Source organism: Alligator sinensis, unplaced genomic scaffold (assembly GCF_000455745.1).
Source record: "Alligator sinensis unplaced genomic scaffold, ASM45574v1 scaffold678_1, whole genome shotgun sequence".
In the NCBI taxonomy this organism is placed as follows: domain Eukaryota; kingdom Metazoa; phylum Chordata; order Crocodylia; family Alligatoridae; genus Alligator; species Alligator sinensis.
This window is the reverse complement of record NW_005842006.1, coordinates 2639502-2666590: the sequence shown is the minus strand read 5'-3', so window position 1 is coordinate 2666590 and position 27089 is coordinate 2639502. Positions and strand designations below refer to the sequence as shown.

Sequence of the window (27089 nt, the reverse complement as noted above, 5' to 3'; positions counted from 1 at the left end):
CTTTTGGGGGAAATAAAGTGCAGCAACTTCCGGATCCATGTCGGTGAGGTCATCTAAATAGACACCATCGGCACCAAGATGCCGACTTCGTTTATCTGTAAACACAGAATAAATAACTAAATGAATAAGTGTTTTCCAAATAAAGAACTGGAATTTAAAAAAAAAACAACAGTATGGTTTACAAGTTCAATAGTACATAAAACATATGAAGATAGTTTGAGGTAGAAAGAAAATGTAGGATTATCATTGCAAAGCCAGATGTTTCAATCCTGGCTGCTGAATTCAGATTTGGTTTTAGGTGCTCAAAGGACTCAGAAAAAGGCTGAGTTTCTGAGGTACTGAACCTTACAAGTCCAAATAGAGCCAACTAGGAATTAAAATCATTGACATTTTAGAATGCTTTGTGTTCACTGCTTTCTCTCTAAGGTATTCATTTGCTGCCTTCCCTCCCACCCTTCAACTGTGAGGACCTCACAATCTTTGATATCTTTAGCTTCATAACTCCCTGTGAGTTGGGGAAATAATATTATCCCCATTTTATAGCTGGTAAAAGGAGGCACAGAAAGGCTGAGGGTCATATCATCAAAGATATGGTAATCAAAAATGATCTGGGCCTAAGTAGCTTGCTTCAAGACAGCCATGACAAGCAAAGGACCTGAACCTAGGTCTCTAGTGAGTACCCTCTATACTGGGCCACCTTTGGTCTCTTGCTAATGGCAGAAATGGCAGCTAATGGCAGAAATGGCAAGGTCATGATATTCTGACTCAGTACTGTAAACTCCCATTAGCATTCTTTACCCAAACACACAGAACTCCTCATATTTTAATATTTGAAAAGTGATCCAAAGAAGATAATTTAAGGCTTGAATGCTAGGTAGAACAACTCTATAATCTCTGTCCTCAAAAATGCGGAACTACTGAAGGGGCTGAAAAACAGACTCGTAATAATGTTTTCTGGTACAAAGGTTAAAGCATACATTTCTGATGTTTTGGATAATCCCTGGAGAATTTGGGGTCTACAAAAATAGAAACTGTGAACAAGTAAAACTCATGTAGATATTATGGGCCAGACTCAAGTCTACTTATTAAGCCAAAAGTCAACTTAAGCACATAAGTGCAATTCTACTGCACCTCATTTGAGTCCTTGAAAAACCATTAATGCAAAAGGTGGGTAGGTCCTCTTCCTCCTTATTCGGTTTTTGGTTTTTGTTTTGGGGGGTTTCTTGTAACTCAGTCGTAAGGATAAAGTGGCTGTTGTTATAAAAGTAGATGTATTAATGGATTATCAGGGACTTGAGCAGGGTGGAATAGAATCACACTAAAATCCAATAGTAGGTGGAACAGAGTTTGACCCTGTACACTTATGGAAAGATAATTTGACATTATCTTTGGCAAATAGAAAGAAATGAATCAGACAGAGTTATACCACATGAACTTAAGAAGATTATGTATATGCTAACGAGACCTGCAGTTGCTTATATGACATGAAACCACTTACTTTTGTAGTATGTATCATGTTCACCTACGAGACATTCTGAAATGTCTTTCTGAGGCTAGGGTGTTCCAGGAGATAATGGCAGAATGTCATAATGGCAGCATTCCCTACAAACACTAACCCATAGCATGCTTGTACCATAAACTTCTGCAATACCTGGATTTTCTGCCAGGGAAGAGTTCAGTACAAGTTTTGTAGCCTTTTTCCTGTGCTTTGATCTACTAAATGTCAGAAAAACCCAAGGGATAAAATCCTCATTCCATACCTTTATTATTAAAGAGCATGCACAACTAACCTGCATTTAGCTGTTGATGATGTAAAATGCTTATGTATTTTCAGCATAACCTAAAATGATTTTATTAGTTCTGAATGTTCTAGATTAGTGTGGTTGAGTACAGAATATCTTATCATACTGGGATCTACAAGCAAAATCATGGACATACACTGTAGAAGCAAATGCTCTACCTTTCTTTTTGAGGGGTGAATCTGTTTTGCTAACTGGCTGAGCTAAGCAAGATGCAGCTTGTTTTATGTCTTCATTTGCAGGCAGAGGTGCTGCAACTGCTCCTGCAGACTCAGGCTCTGGTTGATTTATCTCAACTGGTTCTGGCTGGGGCTCGGTTTCATCAGGAGCTGCAGTATCTGCCTGTCCAAGAGCAGGTGAAAGAGATACACTGCCAAACTCTTCTGCAGGAGCACTTTGTATGACCCGAAAGTGAGTGCTTTCAGAAGGATTTACATTCATCGCACCAGCTTCTTTAGCCTTGAGTGAAGTGGACTACAGGGGGGGAAAAAGAAAGGAAACAGATGAAGATCAAGAGGCACCTGCGGAAAAGGCAACACAAAGTTCTCAGGGTGCTACACAAAGCTGTTTTACAATGCCATATTTGATTTTGAGTTCAGTGGGAGGTAAGAATACCAAGCTATACTTTGAAGCTGGATAAGTTTCTTAACACCGATAATTTGCAGGCAGAGTTCTCAAGAGAGCCAGTTATAGACGAAAACCTCTGTTAACTAAAACACACTCAGAATATTTTGTATTAACTTTCTAATACAATGAAAGAAGAAGCTTTCTTTGTTGTCTTGGTGGAGTTTCTGCCTGAAGTTTACCAGTTTAGTGTGGCTTGGCTTTGGTATTATTCACACATAGCAAAGCTGGCTTGGTATGGTATCAGGTCATTGATTCGCATATGCACCAAGTAGGCATGTATCTTCATCTGACCTGAGTGCCAAATATTGAGTTTCTGCATTTGCCCACTGTTATACAACTTGAGTATGTCACATAGAATGAGCAGCTGTGTTCTGAAGATTAATAAATCAGTAGCAAACATGCCTCTTAGTTGGTTGCACAGATTATATTTTCTAAACTCTATCAGTGACTTAAGAATCTAAGTCCCATTGACTTTTACTGGGTTGTAGGTTCCTCAAACATTTAGATCCAGAATGTTTAAGGTATTACGGACCTCCCACAAACACCTTCAATTATCTAGATCTTTAAAAATGTCACCCTGTATCATGTATCCACAGAACAATCACAAGACACAATGTAATTGTATGTGCTGGTTTCAATTACTTAAAAGGAAAAAAAAATCTGCAATGCAGAATTACAGATGGAGCCAAGATTTTCAAAATTAACTAATGACCTCAAGTGTTCATCTTAACACTGTGAAAGAATCCAATATTGAAAAAATGGTTGGTCAGCAATTTCTGAAAAGCCCTGTAAAGATTTCTGCAGTCTGGCATCCAAAAATCAGAGCTCCTAAAATCACTAGTCACTTTTCTGAAATACTGGCCAGTCATTTTATATGCAGATGAACCCTGAACAACAGCACTCCAATCAATTCCCATAAAGTTCTTCAAAGAGTCCTTGTTCCTCCCTTATCAGGAAACCTGTTGCTGTTTGGTGAGGATGAGTGCTTCTGAGAAAAAAAAAATGTAAAAGCTTTCTGAATTCCCTTATCTGGTCATCTGTTAATAAAATCATTTAATATGCAACCTCTGGCCACAGAATCATAGAGAATTATGGAGAAGTAGGGCTGAGAGGGAACTCCATAGGTCATTTAGTCCAAACCCTGCCTGAGGTAGGACCACCACTGTCCAACTCCTCCTATCCAAATCCATAACCTAACCTCTTAATAAAACTACAGTCAACCCTGACAAGGCATAACATCCTAACCTGCCAGAGGTAAAGCAGGAGGACCATGGCAAGCCAATATCCTGCTTCTGTAAAAAGTTGTTAATATATTTTCAAGAGATCCCAGATAGAGGGCCACACGCCCCCTGCTACAGAGGAAGGCAAAAACCCCCAGAGTCGGTACCAATTTGATCCTGGGGTAAAATTCCTTCCTGACTCTAAACATGGCTATAGACGGAACTAACTTTTAGCTGCTTCCAAAATGTACGGGGAGTTGTCATACACCATCTATTTATGCTGTTAAATATTACCTCTGCATACCCCTGTACGTATCTAATGAGCTAAATCTCTGTAAATTTAACTCTGAATGAAACCAGGTTAAAGTTGTAATGGCTTTTGCTACACTATGTGGACATGCAGATTCAACAATTACATCACACAGTTACTACCCCATCTCATAACGGCTCAAGGGTTGTCCTGATCGGAGAAGCTGTTTAGCATTCTACTGTATTCCAATTAGTGATAAATATATGAATAAAAACAAGGACATTTAATTCTATACTACTGTGTTTTTCACACAATGCCTTCCTCCTACAGAAGGAGGCCAAAGCCTGAAGTTCTAGATAGAACACCCTATGACACCTCCAACACTTTCCTTTCTTTCTCTATACCCATCTTATTTATATTCATATCTTATCACTTCTTCCTCTACAGTATTTTAGAAATCTGACCCTTTCTGTCTGACCCAACAGCTAAAACTCTTGTTCAGGCCTTGAACATTTCTCCACTCAGTTGGTGCTTTTTTGGCATTCATTCCAAAACCTCCACTGCCCCCTCAATCCAAAGGAAGCTTCTAAAGCTATCTAACCATGCCACCCACCCACTTTGAATCCATCTCAAATTCTCTCTCCTCCATTGCAACAAATAATTTATTGTTCTTCGCTTTCACAGTTCAGCATAAATCAGCTCTGAAACTTGACACTGATATTCCTATATAAAATGTAAAACTATGCACATATGTCATCTGTCTGAAATAATGTGACTGTACAGGCCCTGTTAAAGCCTTGAAGATAGTAGCAGGACTGAACAAGATTTACATCTGATACCTTTGCAGCTTGAGGTAGTTCTCCCCAGGCCCAATGCATTTGTGGGTTATTCTTCTGTGCTCCCCGGTCCAAAGTTTTACTGATTAATTCTGAATCACTTTTAGGAGTGGGAGGCCGTGAACCTGAGGGGCTGATAGGGGAAAAACAATTTTAAAAGTGCTTATTACAAAAAGATGAGTAAAAAGCAGCTAGATTATGCAACACACGTATTTCTATTATAAAGGCAACCACAATGTGCCAAGCACTTTCAGAACAGTTGCTTACCCCAAAATACAATAACTAAGGAAATTATCAGGAAATCAAGTATGGAGGGAAAGTGGTAAACTATTTATAAAATATATATTAATTATATTAATTGTCTAAATAATCATTAGTAACAGGAAGCATTGTTTTTGTATACAACTTAGTATAAGCAGATCTTCTGGAGGGGGTAGCAGGAGTAACATTATGGACTAGTTCAAGGACAGGGTTCCATTCATATAACTGAATGGAAGAAATAGTGATGGTTACCACAGAAATAAATTATGAAAGGCTTATGGATGCCAGTACTATCAATGTGGAGGTAGAATACAGAGGCAATTCAATAGGATCATGAAACTGCATCCTTCGAAGCAGTAGGCCCTCGTAAGAATACAGTTGATCTACTGTACTATTTCCATTTTTACTTTGTTACCCATTCTTAAGGCTTAAATTTTTCCCTTATGTGCATTTGAAGGCTATCGGTGCCATTGGAACTGTGGGTATCTATACACATGCTCTGGGTTGTTGAGGTGAGGGCACGTTAATTAGGGGAAGCTCTGGAAGAGAGGCTCTAATTAAAACCCCATAGTGTCACATGTATTCAATGGTTCGTGTTTCAAAATGGCGGCGGGGGCGCTTTAACTAAAGTTCATTCTACGAAATTTAGTTAAAAGTACCCCCGCCACCATTTTGAAGTGTGGGACATGGAATACACACGATGCTGCAGCCCGCTGAAGCATTCTAATTAGAACATGCCAGCAGACGAGTCTGCTCCAATGTGCTCTAATTGGAATGCATCCGAGTACGTGCATAAGTACCCTATATGTCCAGAATTTGACCTTTCATCTTTCCTACTGGAAAACTGGTCAATCAGCTGTCAAACAACTTATGTCAAATGATTTTAATAATTAAATTAGTAAATTGCTAGTTTGTGACATCATCTTCTTTAGTGTATTAAAGACAATGAATATGAATGGTTGGGTCAGCCACCAATCATTTATGATTCATAGATTTTAAGACTGGTAGGAACCCTTTTACTATCTAGTTTGACCATCAATATAACGCATGCCATAGGATTTCATCCAGTAATTCCTCCAGTCACTCCCTATCGCTGGGTAAGATGTAGCATCTCAGGGATATTTATCCAATTATGATTTAAAGCAACAGAGAATCCAGGTAAATTGCTCCAATGGTAGCTTATACTTTCTGTTAAAAAGGCACTTCTTACTTCAGTCTGAATGAGTCATAATCAAGTCTAAGTACAAGTAAGCAGCCACCTAGTAAATATGCAAGAGTCATCTCTAGGAAAAAAACCTTCTCCTAGGAATTTACAAACAATTAATCTTTATGTTGTCATAATTTTACAGGTGACGAGATAAAGGAACAGATTTTTAAAGGTATTTAGGCACCAAAATATGAAAAGTTCCTTGCTTAGTTTTCAAAAGCACCTAGACACCTAGCCCCCATTGAAATATATGTGAATAATGAAGCCAGGATCTTTTAGGAAATTCCACCAGGCATATCTATGCACCTTCAGACACACTAATACACTCCAAACTATGGTTCTATAATTATGTCTTCATCCCACAGTTAAGCAGAGCGTTGACCTGGGCACTACTACTAAACCAATCTATACAGACTATCTCTGAATGATGTTTAGAGGTACACAATGAGGTTTAGAGATTTAGATAGCCCATGCTTTCTTATCCAGCTGGAGAATATGTTAGAACCTGGGCCCTGTTTTAACTTGGTCTGGAACCCATCCACTTTTCAGTGATGATGGATATTATAATCATTCAAGAGCTGACAGTTCACCAGTTCCCTTCACACAATTCCCCTCAAAGTAAAGACAAGTACTCTTGCCACTGATGCACCGCAGTAAGGAAGATTTCTGGACAACCTGGCACACACGCACATAAAGGCAAGTATAGAAATTTGTATCTGTTTTGGGCTACCCCTGATGCACCAGTCATTTAAATGATGAGACCTAGCCCATATCACTTGTCCCAGGTAATGCAGTAAGGCAATAGCTAAAACTTGAACCCTGTATTCCTACTAACCCCACCCATTTCCCAAAATTAAGTGTGTGATTTTTCACACAAACACAATGGAAATTCATGCTTCCTCAGTGTTTACTTTCGTAGCTATTTGGCTTTGCTTAAATGCAGTGAAGATATAATAAGTTTAGAAGGCAATGGCAGTTCATATTCCACAATACTTTCCCATGTATTTCTCCTTGGGATTAGGATACAAATACTAATGTACCTTTAAAAACAATGTAATAATTATAATTGGAATGTCCACTTAATTTCAGAACTGCAAAATCAAATCAGAAATGTAAACATGCATGAGAAAGGCAAAGGCTAAATATGGCATTATTTGAAAAGCATTCTACTTAGATCAGTTGAAACATTATGGAAGAACCAGGGTAATTTTCCATACCATCCACAAATAGCAAACTGGCACTGGCATCCTTAACCTTTTGAGGAGGTCTGTCCCTTAGAGAAACATCTCTGGCTTTCTTCCTCTCTAAAACACACCAGAATCACCATGATTCCATTTGCACTGGGGAGCCAATGGCTATCATAGCTCTGTTGTACAAACCATCCTTTTGGAATATATAAAACACTGATTTTATGTGACTGAAACCCTAAAAAAGGAACCCAGACCAGTAATGAAAATGCACTGCCTCCTTGGGATCCGGTCACTGATCTGCTTGGAAAGCATTTCCTCCTTCTCTAGCCTGTATTTGACTTGTCTGGCCCATCAGGGTTACCCAGATGAAGAGAGAACACTTTGCAATGGACAGTAATCGCCCATTAGTAGTAAAGGAAAAAAGCAGAAATGTAAATGCTCTCTTCTATGATGTGGAAATCCTTCCTTCCTTTCCCTGTTTACCACAGCACACTCAGTAACTTCCTTTTCCTTTAATACCATGTTTTCTTGTAACATTAAATAGCTTTTCTCACAAACACAGTAACTTCCCTTTCTTTTAATACCATGTTTTCTTGTAACATTAAACAGCTTTTCTCACAAGTTACCAAGACCTCTAAGGTCTACTAATAAAGGAATTAGTTCTGACTACTGAGTTCATGTATATAGACTTCTCCCTTTATCCTGGTGTCATACACTTTCTCCTTGCTTCATGCTGTGACTTTTAAAATACTGTTCACTTAATGCTGCAGATTCTAAAATCAGTTTAAAAAGGTCTCCTCCCAAGATTTTTTTAAAAACAACACTAGAACAAATCAAATCTTGGCTAATGGCTTGCACTAGGGCTGAATTTGGTTCATTCGGGACCAAAACTATGTAAGGCTGAAAAGCTAATGTTTGTATCCTGTCTCACATGATTCATTTCTTATTTCTATTTTCTTGCTCCTGGGCCTGGTAGGATCTGATAGTGCTCTTCAGGTAACATATTAAGGTCAGGGGAGGTGGGGGAGAGCTGGGGAAGGCAGAAAGGATAAGTTCAGAAAATAGAAAATACTACTGACATCTACTGGGACCTAAAACTATAATTCTGCAAAAAAACCAGCACTCTGTTCAGCTATAAAATTCCATATTATGGAATCTAGGGCTGACATGGGCAAAGTAATGCTTTCTTCATCACTGCACAGTGATGTGCATCCACAGGTCAGACTGCGTAGAAGCAGTGGGAAATGGTTCAGTAATACCAACAGGAGTGATGACCGTCATTTGTTACCTGTATTGTGATGGTGCACGGAGCACTGGTTCCCACAAAACTATATTAAAAATGGAGTCCTGTTCTAAAGAGCTTACAGACTAAACTTAAAATGAGACAAAAGTGGATATAGCAGAGAGACAGAGATCACAGAGGCACAGTAAGACAGTTGTATAGACAAGAATAAGTAGGAACCACGGCACACCAACCGCCTGTCCAAATGTTTAACAAAACTGTTATTTTCTTTAGGAAATAGGCATTCCTTTACTAGAAAACAATGGGTTGATTGTGTGAAGATACTGAGGGTATCATTTAAGGCACTTATGATCATTTAAGCCAAGGCTGTGCTTGGAAAAAAGATTCTGGAAACATAGCACTGGGGATCTTCCAATTTTATTACCATCTGTTAAATTCCATGTAGTTTGGGTTTATTTCTAAGCATTAACACCACCAGTGCTGCAAACCCAGCCTGAGAGCGGAAATTCAAGCTTTCGTTTTCACACATCCACAGCAGTGGTAAAGTTGGTAGAGGCTGAACCAGGCCCTATTACCTCTGTGCAGCCCGTCTATTCTCAAATTAGGTCCTCAAGGAGACTTGTGAAATTCTGTTGAATTCAGTATGTCATTACAGATAACAACAAATGAAGCACAAGAAGTTCATCTCTGCTGCCCAAGAAGGAATGGAAACCTTAGTTCAGTTACAATGGTCAACAGATGCAGCTCTGATGTCATATTAATGATATACTACAGAATAGGGCTTTGCAAAGCAGCAGCGTTCTGCTTTGACTTCCGTTTCGACGGAACAGTGCTTCGTTTCAAGTTTTGTTTCATTTTGAAAGCACGGTTCTGTTCCGTTTTGTCAAAATGGTTTCGCTGTTTCGATGCTGTTTCAATGTTTTACCCATAGGCTATAATGGGGAAGCACAAAACAGCCTATAACTTTGTCATTTCTTGTCTGATTCTGATTAAACTTGCCAGGATCATAGCCCCTTTAGGGGGCATGAAGCTTGCCAAGTTTAAGTGAGATTGGTGCAGGGGTTTCTAGGAAACTGCACCTCAGGCTGCTGAAAAGCAGGAGCCCGGGAGCAGGAGCAGTGTCCTGTAATCCGGCAGGCAGATCAGGGGTCCTGCACCCCCGGGAGGAGTCTGGAAGAGCCCCCACAGCCCTCCCAGGGGTACAAGTGGATCCCCAATCTGCCTGCAGGATCACAGGTCCCTGCTCCTGCTGCCTGGGACTCAGCGCTGGGGAACTGAACCTGGCTGGGGGAAGCGCCTCCCCCAGTCAGGCTGTTCCCAGCTTGAAACAAGTTGAAACAAAGTCGAAATGAAACACCTGGTGAAGCTTCGCACAGCACTAGTACAGAACTGAGGAACTGACAGTTTTACAGCATCAAGCAAAAGAAGGACACTGATGACCACAGTGCTTCCTAACAAATATAGAGAGAGCCTGAGCCAACAATAAACGTCAGCCAGGGGTCCAAGAAAGAAATCATGAAAACAGTCTCCTGACCCCAAAATACGAGAAAGGGCAGTTGGAAAGAAGAGAAATGCAGCCTATCTTAGGCACTTATATGGCACCTTCACCTGAGTATCTGAGCACCTCATGACTTACATCTGTTTATCCTCACAACACCCCACTGTGGGAATAGGAAATGGAGGCAGTAAATGATGTGCCTCTTGTCACAGAGAAAAAGTGTAGGGGAGCAGAGGCTTAAACACAGGTCTCCTAAATCTTAGATTAGTGTTTTAACCAAACGTTCTCCCTGCTAAGTCCATCTAAGTAAAAGCTTCCATCATCAACCTAGTGAAAGACAGCAGGAAAACAAGAGGGAAAAAAAAGCTTCCTTTTCCTCACTACTCCATTCTCACCATGGATTTGGTTTTGTTTCCTCCTTCTCTTGTGTAATTAAGTGCTAACTCATGGGGATTTTTTCAGGTATTCATGTACAAATACTGTAGTACACTTGAGGAAAGCAAATTTTGGAGGAAGATTTCCTATTTTCTGTGGCATGGAAATGCCATTTAAAATAAATTAAATGATAAAATGTCTGTATTAATTGCTATGAAAATACTTAATTTTATACCTCCCAGTAATCTTGACAATTATGTCCCTGGATGCTTTCTTTTTTAGTTTTAATTCAGGTTTTACTGTTGATCACATCACAGTTCAGTGCAGGATTTCTCTGGACAATGAACTTCCCAACAGACCCCACGTGGGAGATGGTTAGGAAGTAACTAGCATTTTTCCTCCCAAGTGGCTAGGTTAGTAGTAAGAAGCTTTGTTAAATTCAGCAAGGTTCATGTACTGTTAATGTGTTAAAGGATTAATCACAGCTCCAAAGGGGAGGGAGGGGAGAACAGCTGCTCTACCTGTCTGTCGCAGGAAAGCGAGACGATTGATGAGGACAAGAACTAGATAGGCCTCCATCTGCTGGAACTGTGAGATGAGAGGATGGCCCTGTGCATTCTATAGGCTGACTGGACAGCGCAATGTGTTAAAAAAAAAAAAAGGAAAAAAAGGAAAAATGGAGTGTCATTATTCATAATCAACGTGATTTTAACACAATCTCTTTGGGTGTTCAGTAGCCATTCCATAATGGGAATATACACCTTGAGTTTCCAAAATTTGTACACTGCAGTCAATAAGCAAAAGTAGCATACAGTCCAAAACACCACAAAAATCTCTGCACAAACCTCTGCACAAGAGAGATACTCACTATGAGATCTCGTACAGAAAGTGGGCAGAACTGACACTGAACAAGGTATGTGGGGGTGGGAGGGCCTAGGGGGAGGCAAGGTGTAATCCAAGAAGCAAGAAATGCAGTCTAAGGTAACATGCTTTGACTCTGACGTATACATATGAATTACCTAAGGAAAAAGACAGAGACAATACTGTGTATGTATTTGTTCAATATAATTAATATTCCATATTATATCTACCTTCATAGCTAAAGAAATAGATTTTGGAAACAAACATGAGAAACTTATTTTCCAAAATCTTACTTTTACATACTATGATCCGTTCTTGTAAGTTCACAGATCGATCATGCTTAAAGTACAAAAAAACCCAGGCTTATGACAAAATTCATTACAATCGTTCCAAAGTTTCTGGATAAATTACTTCCATAGTATCTTTACAACACTATATGGTAATTATGAATGGGCCCAACCATCAGGGAGTCTAAACATATGAATAAGGGCTACAATGTATGTTATTTTTGGATAACTGATTTCTTGGTTTACAGGAGCATGATTCCAACTTCAGAGAACAACAGTGGATATGTGTCCAGGCCAGTAAAATAAATATACCAGGGTTCAGAACAGCAGAGAAAAATATCATTATAATCCACATCTGCAGACTAGAAGTAAGGGGAAATTTTCCTTAACGTCACTGCATGCTGTCTGAACTGGACTACAGAAGACATCCTCTTATTACTGACAGCAACAATGTTTTGCTACAAAAAAGCTTGGGAAGGCAGCAGATAAAACTCAAATATAAGACTCTTTAGGGAAGGGGAGCCTGTTTAAGAAATCTACAGGCTCAGACTCTATTGCTTCATACTGTACCTTTGAAGGGGTGACCATTCCCCATCTGAATGGGGATATGGTGCAGACTGAGAAAGGGTATTGAGCGCAGAAGTATTTTTCTCTGATATTTCATCAACACACACATCAGGAACTGACTTCCTAAGGGTAAAAAAATGTGGAGGTTAAAAATAATATTTCATATTCCAGGTAATATTTGACACTACCACATACACATTATAGCAAAAAGCCACTCAAGGTGGGGTACAAACCAAATGGTATAAGAACCACTATCTGACTCCCTTGTTGTGGTCTCCAGATGATTAAAGATTATTGTTAAAAGTTTGTGGTGCTGTTTCTGTTATTCTTTCTCATTGGATAAACTTTCTAGGGCAAGATGTTTTCTCAGGGCCAAGTGTCCCTCACCCATGGGCACCTATACACATGCATTGAGGCTGCTAATCATGGTAATTAATCGTGGTAATTACCAAACTCCAGCAGACTCCAGCATCATGTTTATCAGCGTGAAATGGTGGCAGGACACTTTAACAAAAGCTTGTTCCACAATTGTTAGTTAAAGTGCCCCCACCACCATTTTTCAGTGCAGAGACACTGATATACGTGATATTCTGGTACTTTTAATTAGCACTCCCGCTTCCTGGAGCATGTGTATAAATGCCCCATATGTTTTGGTGGAGGGAGCCTAAAGTCAGAAGTGAAGTTAGAAATATAGAAGAAAGTAGCAGGTGGGTCTCTTGTAATACAAAACTGGGATTTCCAGAATGATCGCACCAAAAATTAGTTGCTATTTTGAACTAATCATCACAATTGTTTAGCCGTTGTATAAAATATGAGGCCCCCTCTACACATTACAGGTATTGTACAATTAACTGGTTAATTGCACAATTATTTGAGACCAGATACACATGCAAAGTAGCTATCACATGATACAAAGCTCCAACAAGCTATAAAGGTAGACCTCAAAAATGTGTACTAACTTTATAGCTGGTTGTTACTGAGCTTTAATGAATATGTGTAGCAGGGTTTCCCCTGCAGCTGGAAGCTCCATCAACTGACAGGGCTCCCAACTACAAGGTGCAGCTCCCAAGCTCTGGGTATCATGGCAGCTGTGATTGCCGGGCCCAGGGGTGCGTGAAACCCCCAGGCCTACATGAGGCTTTTGGTCCTGCGGCTGATGGGGTTCTGGATCCTGGCTGAGCTTCACACAGAAATGAGACACAACTGGGACCCAGAACCCCATCCACTGTAGTTCTCTCAGTCCTGGCTGTACATGGCCTTTGTAGCTAGGAGCCCCCTCCGCAAAGGGGACTCCCAGCTGTGTGTGTCTGCTTCTTGCTGATTCAGGGGAAGCCCAGAACTGGGCTCCCCTATACCAGCAATAAGGTGCAATTGGATCTAATGCATGATCCCACAATCGCACCTCCTGCTGTGCACGTGTGGCTTAGCAGGAGGCACAACTGTGTGGGTCATGCTTTAGATCCAACTGCACCTTTACCTTCATGTGTAGAGAGGGCCTAAGATAAATTGCCTGGCAAGGCAAATAGGCATAGCTCCACTGAAGTCAATGGAGGAATGCCATTTTACACTACATCCATGGTTTTTATTAGATTCCTATTTATAGTTATAAATTGCCAGTGCATTATAATCACAGCAAAGGGAGTCTCTCTTTGTTGGTTTCAATTCAGAATTCTTTGGGATTTCACAACTAGTCTGAAAGGTTTGGTTGTTAATTTAGAAGAAAACTTTCACCAAAAATATAAATGAAAGTCCTCTCTGAAGTTCACAACAGAAACACCAAACCCTACAATTTGGCATTAGGTCTGCTATTAAAGGAGGATACCTGCTGTTGTCCAATAGGTCATTCTCGTCATCTGAACTAATCTCTATAGGAAACATGTCTTCATCTTCTGAAGTGTCTCCATTGTCTTCTCTTTTCAAGCTGTCTATTTTATGGGTAGATTTTCTCCTCTTTTTTCTTCTTTTCTTCACAGAGCCACAAACTGAAGAGGTTTCTATAGCAGACTGAGAAACATGTACTTGAGTTTGTGCTTGTGAGGATCCACTACTGTCCAAGCTCCTGACCCAGTCTATTGAGTTCCTCTTCCGCTGTGATTCCATTAGAGCAACTCCCTCTGATAGAATGGGGGATGTGGAAAGGTGGTGAGGAATTACCTCCTGAAGAAAGATATCAAAATATGTGGCATATTATTACTCCAGGCATTCATAAATACAGTTCTAGCATCTGATTACTCACTGATCATTTGTCTAATAACCTAAGTGATTAAAAAGTAACCAGGGCCCAAAATAACCTTTCTGCATATAGGGTCCATAGGGTCCAGGGCAGCAGAAAACAGCTTCAGAATTCCAGTTCTTAAAAAAAACAAGGGACAGCACTGTACTCAGGGTATCTTCCAGATGGCTAATGCTGGCCAGTCAACTATTCTAGTCTGTATTCAGTTGATATTAGAGATAAGTCATAAACAGATCCTCAGTCAAATACCCTGCACTAGGAAAGTTCAACTCATGTTCACAGCTCAGTCCTTACTCTCTAATAAGCTAAGACCACTATCTCAGGTCCCAACATCCTGATGTGTGTTCTGGATACACAATCAAAACATATGACTCAGATCTATGTCAAATATTAACATATTAGAATGAATAAAGTGGGCTACGCTGTGCTATGTTCTTGCCTGGATGCAAAGAGGGGCATGGGAAGTTTCCTTACACCAATGGTTCTCAACCTTTTTAGACTCAAGGCACCTGTCAGAAAATTCAAGCTCTTAGCTTTCACTCATTTCTTGACTAAGGATAAATAATGAAGTAATTCTTCTGTTGAAATAACTTAGAAAACCCACATGCTTTTGACATTATGAAAATGTCTGGGTCTATCCTGTGAATCATATGTTGCTCTTTTTTCCTTCTGTACAACTTACAGTGCAGCACCCCATGGCATTTTCTTAAGGAACTCACAACATCCTAGTTGAGAATCAACTACTACCCTCCACAGTCTTTCCCCAGAGGTCAGGAATGGTTACTACCACTTTTATCCATGAACAAAGGGACCGATCTTTCCTTGTAGCACAATAAGCTCCAGTCAACCTTTAGGGCCAAATGAGGCAGACAGGGCCCAAGAAGGCTTTGCAAATGCCTTGCTGCACAGAGAAACATGGTGTTTTCCTCTTCCACGGTCACTCGGGACTCTGCTTCATAGCACAGTTTAGGTTCTTGCTCTTAAGACTCAACAGCCAAAACATAAATTATGTGACTTCATACATAAAATTCAATGGGCTCAAATTCAATGGGAGCTCAGCAGCCCCTTAATACCCTGAACAGCAAACTTTAGTGATGGAAACATCTCTTTCCTAAATCAACAACTTTACTGCCTAATCATGCTCCCATGATCTGTGTGCAGATCACACTGGTCTCAGAAAGAAATGGGAAGTCAGCACCTATACACCAGCAATGAGTCTCACTTGTATCAAACAATGTGAAGATTTCCAAGAAATTAAAACTGTCTTCATAACTTTTTGTTTAGAAAGCATGCCTCCAGATCTTGCTTAGTTAACATATTTAAATTTAAAAGTTTAGGAAGTAAAATTGTATGTGTGCAATGTTCAAATGAAGCTAAGTGCACAGTTTTAACTGCATTTGTTTCATTCTGGACAAACAAGAAACTGAAGCATATTTTCACAGAGAATAACCTTAAAAGATTTCCCAGTCATTACACGGTGGATAGGGTAGGCAAAATTAGTATGTGCCTTATATACATCAACAAGATCTTAACCACACAAATATTTGCACCACAGTCCTTATTCAAAAATGGTGTGGCTGATAGTTGCAGAATCATTCGCTTAATGGCACAAGCTCCTTAAGCCCAACTTTAAAAGAGCCCAGCCGATTCAAGCCCAATTGCATACAGTTGGTCCAATAAAAAAAATCACAAAAAAGCTTTGCTTCCAGACTTTTCCTAGACCACCACAGCTACAACAACACTCCAACCCTACTAAAAGAGCATGTGCACTTTTGCATTTCTGAAACATTCAGTGGACATATACAAATAAGAGATTTGGGCAACATAAGTTCCGGACATAAGTAAATCACTGTGTTGCAAGTGTGTCCCTGGGCATTGTGAAAGCATACTTGGAGCATGCTAAAATGCACGCATACTTTCATACACACAAATGCACAAACATAATGAAACATACTTGGGCCTCAGTTTATCTTTGATCAATGATTATTGTCATTTTTAATCAGTCTTGCAAAGATATCCAATTTCAGTCCGGAAATGGCTATTCAATCCAACACCAAATTCCTACATGAGATAAATCCCCAGCAACTATCATAGGTACAAGCTGGATAAAAAGTATATCTTATCAACAAAGTACTCAAATTCAAGTACTCAAGTAGTCAAATTCAAGTATATCTTATCAACAAAGTACTCAAATTTGCCATGGTAGGATGCGCACTAGAACTCTGATAAATAAAAATTATTATTGGACATTACCTGATCATTATCTGTTTCCTGTACGAAAAACGCTTCTCCATTGTCCCCTAGTTTCATGTGCAAATCTACAGATTCTCCATTAATTTCTATGTCAACCTTGGGAAAAATATATTTTGAATTAAAATCAAGCACTTTGCAATATGTGGGAATTCTCATATCAAGTCCATTTTGCCCCATATTCTGTGTTTGAAGTTAGACAGACGCTTCAGAGAACATGAATGAAACCCAATAATAAAAAATAAATGCTTGTTGGGAAAGTGTCTTCCTAAACTATAGTAGTCAAGGCTGGCTAGCATCCTGATGCATGAGGTTTCATAATGATAAAAAGTTCTGTTTCTTATGTAACTGTAGATGTATCATTATCCACATAACAGTCTAATTTCTTTCCAGTACTCTTAAGCTCTTGATCTCACTGACAGAAATTTCCACAGGGTAATTCTGTCCCTTCATGAGCTCTAAATGCTTTCAGATTCACCAACTGTTCCCATTTTTATAGTATAAAAAAGGACGAAAAGGAAACTTGAGTATTTTATGTCTCAATCATATCCTATTATTCATCCCCTCTTAAACAGCCCCAGATTCTTCAGTCTCTTTACTTCTATTTTGCCACCCATCCTATTAATGCTATATAATTTTTTAGATTATGATGACCGTAAATACATATATTTTATTACAAGGGTTTTTAGATTATTAAATTCATCTTTATAAAGATACCAAAACATTCTGAGACGTACTCTTGTTAATATATTTATCAATATACTTGCATACTCCCATAAACATTAGCAAGTAGTAACATAAAATAGCTACATCTGATGAAATTATGCACAAAGCATGACAAGTACATTTTCATTCAATAAATTTGCCTGCCTGTTTTGTTTTGATTTTAACCCATTATGGTCAACCGTCTATAAATTGTATTAAACTAATACCATCCATAACGACCATTTTAAATAAACCTTGAAGCTACTTTTGGTATTTTATGACCTGCATCAAAGGAAAGCCTGGACTAATACACTGTAACATATTCTGTACCTACAATTCAATTAGGATTTTTTCACAGAGAAAAAAACAAATGTTGTCATACCACTTTCTCCCTAGAACGCAGAACCCCCATTTTCCCAAAGCGCACATGAAAAGGGGAACATTGGAGGTTTCCATCTGGCTGACGTACAACAATTATATCAATGCATCCAGACAATGTAGCAGGATTTAATCCCTTGTAGAGCTCCTTCACAGTGACAAATACTTGGCCTGCTAACTGCCCGACGTAATTCATGGTTTGTGCCTGGAAGAAAACACAAAGATGTATGCAATCAGAATTTATTATCCTGTCAAGACTTCTTAGGACTCCAGAGATTTTTTTATTTGAGTAATCAGTTATTTTCAAATTAAAAACAAAAGATGTGATTTCACATACAGTCAGGAAACCCAGTTTAATTTATTTACAGTCATTGTACTTTGGAATGGACTTCAGAAGGCCAAAACAAAGCATGGTTTGTACAGCAAAGGGTTTTAACTACTTCCCAAACTTCAGAGCGTTGTTTTGTATCCAAACCACAACCAGACTTTCAGACTCTGCAGCTTCTAAATACTGATCAATTATTTTTCTTCTCCTAGTACAGAACTTACTTTCTTTTCTTCTCAATTCTGAGCATGCCCAGAACCACATGGGCAAGCAGTTGGCCCATGAGCAATTAGCTGATCCAGTTTCTTCCACTGCCATTAAGGGCTGTGTGTAGATGAAACGAGAGGCATCTGTGCACAACACTTTAAAGTGGACTAAATGTTTTTGCATCACTTTAATGGTGTCGGTGTTTGCACGCCTTGGCAGCATATTGCACATTAATTCCAGCCGCTGTAGGAAATTTGGCAGCATAATGCACCTTACATGACTTGGGGCACAGCAAACTAAAACTCTGTTGAGGAGTCTTAGTTTGCTGCCCCTACAGACGCAGAGTGAAGCACTGGGCTCCATGCAGCTCCATGGCTCTGCGGGAAGCCCTGCAGGCAGCCTGGCAGCAGCCCAGGAAAGCAGCTCTGCCCAAGAAAAGCAGCAAGCCTCTGATCGTTTTTTCTTTCCCCCCCCGGAGCCTGCCTGCCTGAGCTGCACGGGGGCACAGTGCTTACCTAAACAGCTACAGTGCCCCCCAGGACCATCCAAGCTGGGTGCCTGTGGGCGGGTGCTGCCTGAAGGGGGCAACCGCTGCCGCAGAGGGAAGCGCCCGTCCCTCCGCAGCCCAGGGACCTCTCCACCTGCCGGCAGCTCGCCCTCCCCTCCCCACTAGAGAGGCAGGTAAGTCAGCAGGGTGTGTGCAGGACATGGGGGTTTAATCAGCTCTAAACTGAAGTGGTGTTTTTTAAAATCCACTGTTTCAATTTAGGGCCTCCATTTTGTCTACACATGCCCTAGGTCACCACCTCATTCCCCAACCCAGTTAATAAGAGAAGCTGCAATTCATAACACTATTCCTGTAGAAAAAAAATCATATACAGTCATGTAATCAAACTGTACCATAATACATCATTAAGATCCCAGGGTAATCTTAATACTGGCATTTCATAGGTTTTCAGCACTTGACTTTGCATACTATAAAATATGGGGGGTTTGGCCCAACCTTAATGTGTTTAATGTTACAGATAAGTTGTTGGTTGTTACAGGTTGATTGGATGCATTCTTCCTGACCCTTGGATTTATTTAGTACAGTTACCTATTTATATGTGTTAAAACATTTAGGCAAAATTGGAGAAAACATTTAACAGAATGATTAACTTAAATACACTTAAACTCTCTGGCTAGGGACAGACATTACACATAAACCCGTTTAAGTGATTAGAAACTGGTTTAAACCTGTAACAGAACAGATGTTCAGTGCACATAAACCAGCTTGAAAATAGCTGAAACCAGTTATCACCCCCTGCTGGCTTGCGTGCCTGTAAGTTTGCTGCAGGCAGTATAAAGAATCAGGGAGAGGGAGACTGAAAAGCTCCGTATCATCAACAGATTCGTACACTGCACACACCCCTTGCCTCAGAGTGCTAGCCCGGGGCTGGGGCTGGCAACACTCCCGCCCCTTGAGCACCCAGCGGGGAAAAGCCTGTAACCGTGCAGGCAGACCTCCCTAATCAGAGGTCCTGTGGGCACCTGGCCATGCCCACCCCCTCAGCTCAGCACTGTGGAAGGGAGGGGAAGGGAGGGCTGCTCATGATTTAAATCACCGGTCAAGAAGCCTTGATTTAATCATTGTTTTCTACAAAAAGAGCATTCTTGTTATTTGATTTAACTTCTTGAACCTTTGCACTTTTAGAGAAAAGTAAGGGCTTGACTGTGTGCGCACAAACGTGTGGAGAGACAATAGGGCTGATACGTAGGTAATCAGGTCTCTCATCTCTCATCTCCATATACTGCTAACATGAATGTTATCTCTGGAGACAACAAACTCTCCCTATTCCTGAAGAAGGCTGTTTGTGCCCGAAAGCTTGAAAAGAACAATTTTTCCAACTATTTAGTTGGTCTAATAAAAGATTAGACCAACTAAATAGTTGGTCACATCTACCCAAAGAGCCTTGTCTGCCTGTGATCTCTGGAGACACAAATCCACAGTTTGAGAATGGAAACTAAGCATCACAGAGATGCTTAATGGGATCTTCCAGACTGAGCCCTGAATTCCATTGGGTAGATCAGTTTTCTTTACTCTTTACTAATCTATAGAGGAGCCTCTGAGAACCCAAAAAGATTGGACTCCCAATATAATCCATGGCCTGTTGTAACCAATTTATAAAATGTCTAAAAATGTTAATGTGAATATATTGTCTCAAACAGTATATAATTAGAAGTTATAATCCCTATTCCTTCATGATATCTTTGAGCTTTAACATATCTTACATTAAAACTATCTTTATATAAGTTTATTTTTAAAAAGCATCTTAACAAAAAAATAAAAATATATAATGAAATCAAAAAATCTGATTTAAATAAAAAATCCAATTTTTTTTTAAATCATTGATTCTTATCCACCCTGACCCTGTTCAAGATCATCAGTAAGACTGCAAAGTCAAGCATGCAAAAGTTAGGAAATATCAGCATTAAGGTTGCCTCTTCAACCTTCATCCACCTTCCTTGAGCACTTGAGTACGATGCAGTCTATAATTATATGATTATACCATCTATTCCTCAGAAACTTTGCTTCATTCAACACTCAGGATGAGCAGTGTTCTTTCAATGAGCAGCTTTTCAATATTTTTTCTCCTCATTACTCATTGCGCATCTTCCTGCTTTCTTTACTGACGATAAAATTATTGTTTCTATGTAAGTTATTCTATGGTGCTTGTCATTATAGAATCACAGAATCTCAAAAGTAAATGATTTTATTTTTGCAACATCTGTGTAAAATTTGGGTATAATGTTCACCATTTTACAGATAGGAATGAAGTCACAGAAAGATTAAGGTCTAATTTTGGGTGCCTAATTTGAAATGCTTAGGACCTGATTTTTTTCAGACTATTTAGCATTATATTACATTTATATGCTCAAAAACACAGCTTCCATGGACTCCTGTTACATCTGTGAGTGTAGTTTTGCACCGTCCCCAAGGCATGCATCAAAAAAAAAATTATATACACATATTAACCTTGGTTTCTCTTCTAAGTTCCCCTTTCTCTTCATCTAACCAGTCTCACTTCATTTCCCAAGCTACCTATAAGTCTCCTAACCTAGCAAGTTGTAATGTTATTCTTCCAAGACCTTCATCCCAGTCTCCATCCCACTCTCCAGTTTCTTCTTCTAGCCATTCAATCACCTCCAACCTACCCAGCATAATATTTTAAGTTTCCATGTGGAGTCGATCCCAGTTCCCACTTCCCAACTCCTCATTTGATTTCCCTCCCCTCCAATTCCCTAACCCCTGGTCAGTCCCACATCCCTGTTCTCAAATGGCTCTCACTTCCAATCTCCTTTCTTTTTGCTCTCTTCATCGAGTCTAAGGATGCAGACAGAAATGCAGCTCCCCACTGTAAGTGACAATGCTTTGCAGGAAGCGTTCTGAGCTACAACGATCCCCTGGACAAAAAGAAGCTCACTAGCTGCTGGCTGCAGCCTGCAGCCAGCTTCCCCTAGCAACAGCCCCTGCTCCCTGCCAGCCTGCCCTGTTTTCAGAATGGGAGGGGAAAAGGGAGCTCAGTCTAGGGCCCTGAATGGCTGCAGTGGGGCTTGGGACACAAAGTCCAGTGTGCAGAGGCAGCCACCTCACCCTGCACACAGATCAGGGATCATGTGCCCCCCGGGCCTCCGCCGGGGTGTGTGCAGTGGTGGGAGTTCACCCCCCCCGTGTGCCTGGACAAGCTGCCCAGGCTCTGACTCTCTGCTGGCCTGGCCCCGCTGGGGCCCCACTCATCCAGTGGCAGGGGCCAGGGAGGGGGATTGTCCCACTCACCCTGCCTGGCGCTGGTGGCAGTGGGTGCAGCTCACCCCAGCCACGTGCATCCCACCACTCCCAGATTGCATCCTGGCCACTCCCCATGTGCATCCCACTGCTCCTGAGCCACCACAGACTGAGATCAACTGCCAGAGGCTCCCGATTGACCAGCCACTTGTGATCAACCAGTTGGTGACCACTGTTCTAGGGGTAACCCAGCCAGCACTGCAGGGTGATGTGGGTGAATTAGAGACCCCCCACCTCAGGGGGTGCTCCAATACACCCACTCTACCTCCAGCGGGGGTTAAAAAACCCCAGACCAAACTTCCTCCACTCTCTTTCCTCTCTCCCATTCTGAGGACAACGACAAGCAGACAGGCAGTGCAGACACAAGTTACAGAAGACGCTATGTTTTGAAATGTCTTCATCTGACCCCTCGACCAGACCAAACTTCCTCCACTCTCTTTCCTCTCTCCCATTCTGAGGACAACGACAAGCAGACAGGCAGTGCAGACACAAGTTACAGAAGACGCTATGTTTTGAAATGTCTTCATCTGACCCCTCGAGCAATGAGGGTTCAGATTTTCACCCAGTTGGCCATTTTTGAAGGAGTCTGCAGCTGTACACTTGTGTTTGGTCATGACTATAAACCACTTTCTGTAGCCAGATTGTGCAAAAACTGTCACTTCTGTCTGTGCTTTGTCTCCCCTGCATTCTTGTCTTATCCTCATTGCCTAAAATAGGATGCCACAAGTGGCACAGGCAGCTTCTCTGAGTGGCATACAGCAGACTGGGGAGGGAACAAGTAGTATAATGACAGATAGAGCAGGGAGCACAAAGCAAAGTATCAGATCAAACAGACAACGCAGGCCAGGAAGCAGAAAGCAGGGCAGGTTCTTGGGCAGGGAGCAAAGGGAAGGGAGCAGAAAGCAAAGCAGCAGATTAGGTAGGGGAGAGGGATCAGAGTGACTCTCGGGGGGGGGGGCAGGGCTAAATTTGTGGTATGTACGCCACAAAGATTAGCCTCAATTGTATAAACAGTCCCAAGTTCTCCTACTACCTTTCAGTCCCTCTTTTAAGTTGTCTCCCTTTCCTCCACCCAACTGCCGTCATTCCTGAGCTGTTCCCAGACATCCATCCCAAAACCTTATCCCATCTCAATCTCTCCTGCAACCTGTTAACTCACAGTCTCCTCTTGTTTTTTTCCTTCACCCCCAGTGCTATTTCCCTTATCCTGGGTTCCCAGTCTCAATTATCTTGCTCATAATGGTGACACATTCTCATTGAAAAATTCAAGGACTAAGTGGTATAATGAATAATGCATGATGTTTATACAGGCAGTCCTCAACTTACAACTCTTCGAGTTACAATGAACGGCACTTAAGAAGTTTATAAATTGACACCTTGTTTCAACTTTCCAATGCGGGTCTTGACTTTACGATGCTGGATACAGCTGCATCCAGCTGGTCAGGTGAAAGGGGAGGGGGAAGGGAAGGCCTGTGTGGGGGCAGATCAAGGCCCCCTGTGGCAAGTTGCTCATCTGGCGGCTCCTGCTGCTCACCTGGGAGGGAATGTGGGGGGCATGCATGGGGCAGAGCAGGGTGGGTGGAACCAGGGCTGCACCAGGCTGCACCTGTTGCTGCTCGCCGGGCCAGGGCAGGGCAGATGCAGAACACAGCTGTGGCTCATCGGGGGAGGGGTGGCTCCCACTGCTCTATGCCACTTGTCCAGCAGCAGCACAGCGGCCCCATCCTGCACCCGCCCCACCCCAGCTGGGTGAGCAGCGGGAGGGCATAGTCCCCGCTCTCAACACAGCCCAGCACAGCCCCAGGAGCCACCAGACAAGCAACTTGCCCCAGCACCAGCCCCTCCCTCACTGTGAGGAGCCTTGATCTGCTCCCACCACACCCCTTCCCTTCCCCCTCCCTTCTACCACACCAGACTTACCAGCTTGATGCAGCTGTATCCCTGGGCACCTATACATGTGCCTGAAGCCTGCTCCGATGCATGCTTATTAGCAAGTGTAGGAGCAGACTCAATTAATCAAGTCTTCTGGAGTGTGGTATTTAGCGCAGGGCAGGGGCAGTAAGGGGCCACTGCGCAGCCTCCAGACAAGTGGCATGCAGTAGCAGGAGTTGGTCCCCCCCCACCATGAGCCACAGCTCCATCCCATGCCTGACTTGCCTCATCTGGGCAAGCAGCAGGAGGGCATGGGGGGGCTTGTGGCCCTAGATTGGGGTGGGCAGCAGGGTAGGGAAGGGTGGGTGGTAGAGCGGAGGTTATAGTGGGGACCATAGCCCCCCTTTATGTCCTGCCACTCGCCCGGAGCGCAGCCCAGTTAAACCCTGGCCCCATCCGCCCCACCCCAATCCTGGGGCACATGCCCCGCCATACCCTGCCACTGCTCACCCAGCCAAGGCAGGACTGGTGTGGGACAGAGCCATGGCTCATTGGGGGAGAGGAGGATTCTGCTGCTGCGTGCCACTTGTCCAGAGGCAGCGCAGCAGCCCTGTCCCATGTCCGCCCCGTCCCAGCTGGGTGAGCAGTGGGATAGCATAGCTGCTGCTCTCAGCGCAGACTGATACAGCCCCAGCCCTGCCCACCCGACCCTGTGCAGATCCGGGGGCACAACCCCCATGCCCTCCCAGATGAGCAGCAGGAGCCACCAGACAAGCAACTTGCTCCAGCCCCTCCCTCACCATGGGGGGCCTTGATCTGCCCCCTGCCACACTTCTTCCCTTCCCCTTCCACCACACCAGACTTACCAGTTGGATGCAGCTGTATCCAGCATCATGAAAGAACCAATCCCATATTTATAACATTGTTCCTATGGGAAAACTGGTTCCAAGTTATGACGTTTTGACTTAAAACGCAGTTTTCAGGAACCAATTGCATCATAAGTCTGAGGACTTCCTGTAATTAAGTAATTAGTTCATGCACTGAAAAGGTGCAGGGTCACGGTTCATGCACTGAAAAGGTGAGAGGGTCATGGTTCTACTGGACATAGCTGCATTGACCTTGTGGCTCCTTTGAACAAATGGTTGTCTGGGAATACAGGTGAATGCTCAGTGACCCTGTGCAGTTCTGTGTTTCCATGCTTGCTGCACAGTCCAATTATGCTAGCTGAAAGATGCATACAATTATATGCAAACAAAGAACACACTAATTTGCACATATAGGAAGTGGCTCATGTGCTTTACTTATTCTGCTAAATTCAGGAAGTATTTTGTATTCCTGACATATGCATTTAGAAAACAAAATATTTAAATAATTGGCCCACAGGAAAAGAAACTTATTTGCTCAAGAAAGTCATGCTAATCTCCCAGTATATTAGGTATATACCTTCCTGAATGCACATTTAAGGGAGAGACTTAAACAGGGCATCTTTACGTGTGCTCAGTGGTTCCCAGGCTCATTCAACAAGCTTTAGTTAAAGCACCCCTGCTGCCATTTTGAAGCGTGGGGGCGGTGAATGCACAAGATGCCAATGCTGCTGGAGTGTGCTAATTACCACACTCCAGCCAACTCGATTAATCAAGTCTGCTCCTAAACATGCTAATAAGCACGCATCAAAGCAAGCTTCAGCACATGTATAGGTGCCCAGGGACACACTCATTAGCTTCTTGAATTCAATTGCGCCATTTCTTGGCAGAATGCTTGCATGGATCAGAGACAATAGCACTGGGATAGCATGAATGACCTGACCCTAGATAAAGACTTTTAATCGCTCATGCTTTGAAATGATTGGTTTAGTTTCTACTTAGGGGTTGCTTTTTAACTAAGATACAATGCAAAATGCAATTTATTTTCAGCTAAATCAAATGTAAAGACAGTTTAAAAGGTACCAAAGCTTCATGGCCACATTTACCTTGGCCCATACCTCATTACTATGTAGGCTCTGCTAGATAGCCCCCACAACAGAACACCTGCAACAATGGTTGTCAACCAGGGGTCTGCATACCACTAGGAGTACTTAAAAGGAGTATGCAGAGCTCCATGTGCACGTGTGCAGCTGCAGTGCAGCACATGGGTGGCCAGGAGCACAGCCTGGCCATGTGGAGAGCAGCTGAGTCCAGATGGTAAGTTTGTCATGGAGGGAGGGAGTGGGGTTCAAGAAGGACCTGCCCTGCAGGGATGGGGCATAGGACTGACCCATGCAGGGGGGTCTGCCTGTCCTCCCTCAGCATAAAACCCCTTTAGGTTGCAAAGAGCCACAGAGGAAGGTAATTAACACCTCTGCTTCAACTCAGGGAGCCAAAGGCCCTTGACACTATGCATCTCACTAGCACTTTGTTTGTTTAATGCAGGGGTGTCCAACCTTTTTGAATGCGGGGCCAGATCATGAACTTTTTATCACCCAGTGGGCCGGCGAGCCACATTCAAAGACGTCACAAGAAGTGGTATCATATCAGGAAGCGATGTCACGTGACCTTTGACACCAATGAAGTTGCAGGGGTTGACATGGTGCTGGTTGACATGGCATGCATGCCTGGGTTGGCATGGTGCTGTAGGAGCCGCTTGGCTACAACCGGGTTGACCTGGGCAGGGCGGGGGTTACCTGGGGCCCCCCCCACCCTGCCAGTGCCATGCCCGGGTTGACATGGTGCTGCAGGACCCGCCTGGGCAGAACCGGGTCGGCACTATCTACGAAAAGCAGCGTGCAGCTGAAGCCAGCTTCCCATGTGCTGCTGGGGATGGGAAGAGGCCAGCCAGGTCTGCACCAGCCAGCAGAAGCAGCAACGGAGCCGTGTGCTGCTTGGGCTCGTCCCGTCCTGAGCAGCACATGGCTCCACCGCCGCTTTTGCTGGCTGGTGCAGACCCCCAGGCCAGGCTCCTCCCATCCCTAGCAGCACATGAGAAGCGGCCCCCTCGAGGCCTCACGCGTGGGCAGCCGGGCCCAGAGAGCTGCAGCGCCCGGGGGGAGACTGGCCTTGCTGTGGGGGAGGGCAGGGCAGGGCAGGGCAGGGCAAG

At 42.6% G+C, this 27089-nt stretch overlaps 1 protein-coding gene across 9 annotated transcripts in view; it reads right to left on the bottom strand.

Annotated features, from left to right (window-relative positions):
* The window catches only part of LPIN1 (lipin 1), a 140129-nt gene that overhangs the window by 36085 nt on the left and 76955 nt on the right, over window positions 1-27089 (bottom strand). For 8 of the 9 annotated variants that reach the window (XR_003093596.1, XM_025201839.1, XM_025201841.1 and 5 more), the window contains 8 exons: window positions 17792-17992; window positions 16708-16803; window positions 14044-14378; window positions 12225-12344; window positions 11028-11135; window positions 4736-4865; window positions 1961-2273; window positions 2-95 (listed from right to left, as the gene is read on the bottom strand). Coding sequence is in view for 8 of the 9 variants with exons in the window: in XM_025201839.1 (XP_025057624.1) it covers window positions 2-95; window positions 1961-2273; window positions 4736-4865; window positions 11028-11135; window positions 12225-12344; window positions 14044-14378; window positions 16708-16803; window positions 17792-17992 (1397 nt within the window). In the remaining variant the exon portion in view is untranslated. The remainder of the gene's footprint in view (window position 1; window positions 96-1960; window positions 2274-4735; window positions 4866-11027; window positions 11136-12224; window positions 12345-14043; window positions 14379-16707; window positions 16804-17791; window positions 17993-27089) is intronic. The other variant, XM_025201840.1, reaches the window with a different exon arrangement.